This window comes from Pteropus vampyrus, unplaced genomic scaffold (assembly GCF_000151845.1).
Source record: "Pteropus vampyrus isolate Shadow unplaced genomic scaffold, Pvam_2.0 Scaffold204, whole genome shotgun sequence".
In the NCBI taxonomy this organism is placed as follows: domain Eukaryota; kingdom Metazoa; phylum Chordata; class Mammalia; order Chiroptera; family Pteropodidae; genus Pteropus; species Pteropus vampyrus.
The window spans coordinates 1,452,128-1,456,211 of NW_011888985.1; the positions used below are offsets into that span (position 1 = coordinate 1,452,128).

A 4,084-nucleotide genomic window follows, 5' to 3' on the forward strand; every position below is an offset into this window, starting at 1 on the left:
ACGCCCACAGTGGCCCTTGAGCACTGACGTTGGGCTAGCCTGAATTAATAAGTTTTGTATTGATTACATGTTGGAATGATAACGATTTGGATCTATTGGGTTAAATAAACTCTATTATTAAATCTGCTTGTACCTCTTTTCACTTTTCTTAACATGGTTACTAGAAAACTTAAAAGTGGGCCTGTGGCTTGCATTCTGTTTCCAGTGGACAGAGCTGATCTTAACACTTCACGTCTAAAAGGTGAACACAGGGTCACGAGAGGGACCTCTGTGGCGGCCGAGACTCTAAGCCCTTGGCAGGTCCTTCCCCGCAACGTCCTCACCAGGACAGAGCACAGGGTCATCTGGAAAACGGTCATCTCGTCAGCTCCACTGGCGTCGCTTCTCCTCGAGGCGTCTTCCAGGGCCTTGAAGCCCCAGAAGTGCACGCACCGATACATGGTAGCCATACAGGCCTGCAGGGACACGGGGCGGGACAGAGGAGAAGCGTCAGACTGACCGAGGGGGTTCCCGACGCGGCTGAGGCCAGCAGGGCTGCGTTCCCTCGGGAAAGCCAGAGGGCAGCCCCGGCAACGCCTCGGGAGGCTGAGGAAGGGCACCGGAGGCCCGCCAGCCCACGCGATGGCCGCGTGCACATTTATAAAGAGCCCCTTGGGGCAGATGCAGCCAGCCCACTGGCCCCGCAGCCAGCACCTCGCGCCCTCAGCAGCCCTGCTGGGGCCTGCTCCTCCAGATGCTCAGGGCCAGGGCTGGCTTTCTCCTCCCCCTGGACACTCTACCTCTAGCTCTTCCAGTTCCTGAGCTGCAGCCACCGTCCCCAGCCGGCCAGCATCTCAGTTAGACTGGGAGACGGAGCCTCTACCTGTCCCCGCTCCCACCCAACACATAGGAGGAGCTGGGCCTTGGCCAGGAAGAGAAGCAGGGTCACACAGAGAGCCAGGGACCCCTCCGCTACTCCAGCAGCCCCCACCTCCAGCATGCAGAAGCCGCCTCCCAGGGAGCGGGCGAAGTGAGATTTAAGGCGAGTGTTAAATGTGGCCGAGTCATTGTACCCCAAAGTGAATCTGGTAGAAGACGGGCTGATTGGTGAGTGGAGAAGAGGGAAACTCAGCCCCCAACACGAGCTGAGGCTCCTCAATCAGCCGGTGTGCGGGCCCGTCTTGAATGGTCCCTTTCCCCAGCCTGCCGAGCCGGCAGACCTGGAGAACATGTTCCTCTTGGGGACAGCAGGCCTCAGACTTGGGGACGCAAAGATGAGGGTGCGCCTCACCTGGGCGGCCTCAGAGCAGGGGTCCTGGCAGTGCAGCATGAGTGGGACCCAGGCCTTCTTCACTTCCTCCTTGAAGAAATGCCTCTTGGAGACCCTCACCACGTTGGCCAGCTTCCCAAAGAGGAGGAAGGCTTTTACGCGCAGCAGCTCACTGTCCTGCGGCCGAGACACGTAAACCTGTCCTGAAACTCGGGGACCGAGAAGCCCAACAAGACCCCAACCATTCTCCGCGGACCCCTTGAAAAATGCCTTGAGCCCCGCGAAGGCTTCTGGATCATTCCATCAGGACGGAGTCCCTCCTGCAGGGCTCCAGGACTGGGCACAGCTCTGGTATTTGTGACATTTACGTCCTAGATGAGGACTGGGTTGAATTTACACGCACACCACTGCCTAGCTGAATCCCCACCCAGCCCAAAGAGCACCTGTGGGCTGCAAGGAATTAGGAGAGAAAGCTCATTCTCTAACAGCAGGGAGAAGGGGGCCCGAGCCCTCGAACAAGCTTTTTCTTTCTTTCTTTACAAGGTCCCACAACCAGCCGTCGGTGCCCGGGGGGACCTGCCGCCCCGCCAGCTCCAGAGCCCAGCTTTTCCAGAGGGCCCGGAGGTGGGCACTCGCTCTCTGGGCAAGCGTTGGCGGACCCCCGGCCGAGGGCCCAGGGGGGCTCTCATCTGCACTCACGTTGTCAAAGAAGGCCCTGCACCGCTCGGAGATGGCGTCGAGTGAGGACCCCAGGTCCCCTTCCCGGAGCTCGGCCAGGATTCTGGCCAGGGCGTCCATGGCCTCGGAGGGCACACCGGGGCCTCCTGGCTCCCTCAGGGCACACAGGCACTTCTCCAGCAGCAGCTTCCGGTACTGCCTCACCTGGCGGGGGCACAGGGCGCCTTCAGCCCCCACCCGGCTGGGCCCCCGGGTGACAGGCACACTCCGGCCCCGGGCCCCGCGCCCCGGGCCTCTGGGCTCAAGGTCGGGTCGGGAGCGGCACCTTCTTGGGGGCGCCCAGGGCCATGTTGCCGAGGGCGCGCAGGGACAGCACGCGCAGCGTCTCGTCCTCCTGGTCGGCGCCCCTTCCCAGCAGCAGCACGGCCGGCTTCAGCAGCTTCTCCCGGTACAGAGTCGGGTCGCTCATGAACTGGAAAGAACTTTTGACAATTACCCCGTCACAGGCCCGTTTCTCAGCCATGAGGCGGGCCGCGTGCGTATATTCAGGGCATCGCATGGGTTCCCTGTGCATCCGAGAGGATTCTGGGCCTGAACTCCAGGGGCCGACTCTGGGCTCGTCTGCCTGCCAGCCTACCACCCGCGGGACCCTGGCCAGCCCCTCAACGCCTCTGAGCCTGTTTCCTCATCTGTGAGAAGAGGCGATACCAGCACCGGCCTCACGAGGTTGCCACGAGGCCTCAGCGAGGAACGGTGTGGGAAATGCTAGACAAGCATAACCCATCCACACATTCATCCGTCATTCATTTCTTCAGTTAATGTGACGGAGCAGCCACCGGGTGCGAGAGCCACGTCCACTGCATCTGAACAGAAATGTCCAGGAAGCACACGTTTCCTTCACCTGGGATTCAGAGTCATTGTCAACCTAATGCTCAAAATGCCAGGACATCGGGCCAGCGAGGACCGCTCTGGCATGTGCGTGCACGTGTGTGCGTGTGTGTGCACTCACACACGAGTGTGTTTTAAATACACTTAAAGAAAACTAAACACTAAACTGCTGACTCCAAAGTTGAAAACTTGACAGAAGTTTGGGGACCCCTGCACTAGGCCGACGTTTGGGTCCTACAGGCATCATCGGAGTTTTTCTTAAAAGTTTTCTGGCTGCTTTTCTGGATCGGTTTCCCGAATCTTCTCTTCTCCACCAGGAAGGGACAACAAGGGCCTCTCAGTAGAGGTGACCTCATAAGCACCCCAAGTGCATGGAAGGGTAGCTGGGCCCCAAAGGCCGTAACCCCCTAGCCCGGCCTTCCCGCCTGGCAAAGCCCTCCTGTGAGAACTTCCCCAGCACCTCCAACCCACCAAGAGCCCTGCTCTGGCTCCCTGGGTGTTGCTGCCACTCACCAAGTCACACGTCACTTAGCTGCTACACGTCAAGGTACAGGCCGAGTCTCAACCCCTCTTTGCCCATAGCGACCCCCCCAAATTACTCATGTGGTGAAAGAATGAATGAGTGAATGAGTGAATGAACAGACAAACGAGAGGCACTCGTTGACCCCCTGGATTCAGATGTCCCTCAGAGCCTGGGAAGCTGCTCTGAGCCCCCCAAGAGAGTCCCCAGGGAAGCAGGGGGTTGCCCCGCTCTGCTCCCCAGCCTGCCCCACCCTCCACGCCATGCACCTCACCTCCACGCAGACCGCCGTGCTGCTGACGCGGCAGCTCAGGACCTCCGAGGCCATGCCTCTGAGCACCAGCTCCGACAGCCTGTGCCTGGAGCCCTCCACGTGCCGCACACACAGCCTGCAGAGCGGACAGTGGCCCACCAGGCGGGGAGGGCGTCTCAGCTCCCGCCAGGCAGAGCCACTCTAGAACAGGACGCCCTGGGCAGATCTAACGTCTGTGGGCCTCTCCTCCTCGCCAGGGGGTGTCACTGAAGTACTGACTTTTCGTCCCCTTTTTGTAAAAGGGGACTCGAATAAGAGCTGCTCGCAAGTGATCAGGACCCGGGGACCCCCGGCCTGGCCCTGTTCAGAAGCCCTGTGTGGCCTGGCCAAGCCCCACCTGCCTCTGACCTCACGGTCCCTGCCCTGGAACACAAGGGCTGGAATAAAAGGTTCCCTTTGCCCTTTACGCGTCTGCCGTCTGAGTCTGGACACGGGT

The 4,084-nt window shown here is 60.2% G+C and overlaps 1 protein-coding gene across 1 annotated transcript in view; it reads right to left on the reverse strand.

Moving 5' to 3' along the window:
• Positions 1–228: 228 nt before the first annotated feature.
• The window catches only part of MROH2A (maestro heat like repeat family member 2A), a 17,930-nt gene continuing 14,074 nt past the window's right edge, over positions 229–4,084 (reverse strand). Inside the window, exons 11-16 of the mRNA XM_011372358.1 lie at positions 3,610–3,724; positions 2,253–2,399; positions 1,949–2,131; positions 1,271–1,426; positions 324–455; positions 229–234 (exon numbers count right to left, since the gene is read on the reverse strand). Coding sequence (XP_011370660.1) covers positions 229–234; positions 324–455; positions 1,271–1,426; positions 1,949–2,131; positions 2,253–2,399; positions 3,610–3,724 — 739 coding nt within the window. The remainder of the gene's footprint in view (positions 235–323; positions 456–1,270; positions 1,427–1,948; positions 2,132–2,252; positions 2,400–3,609; positions 3,725–4,084) is intronic.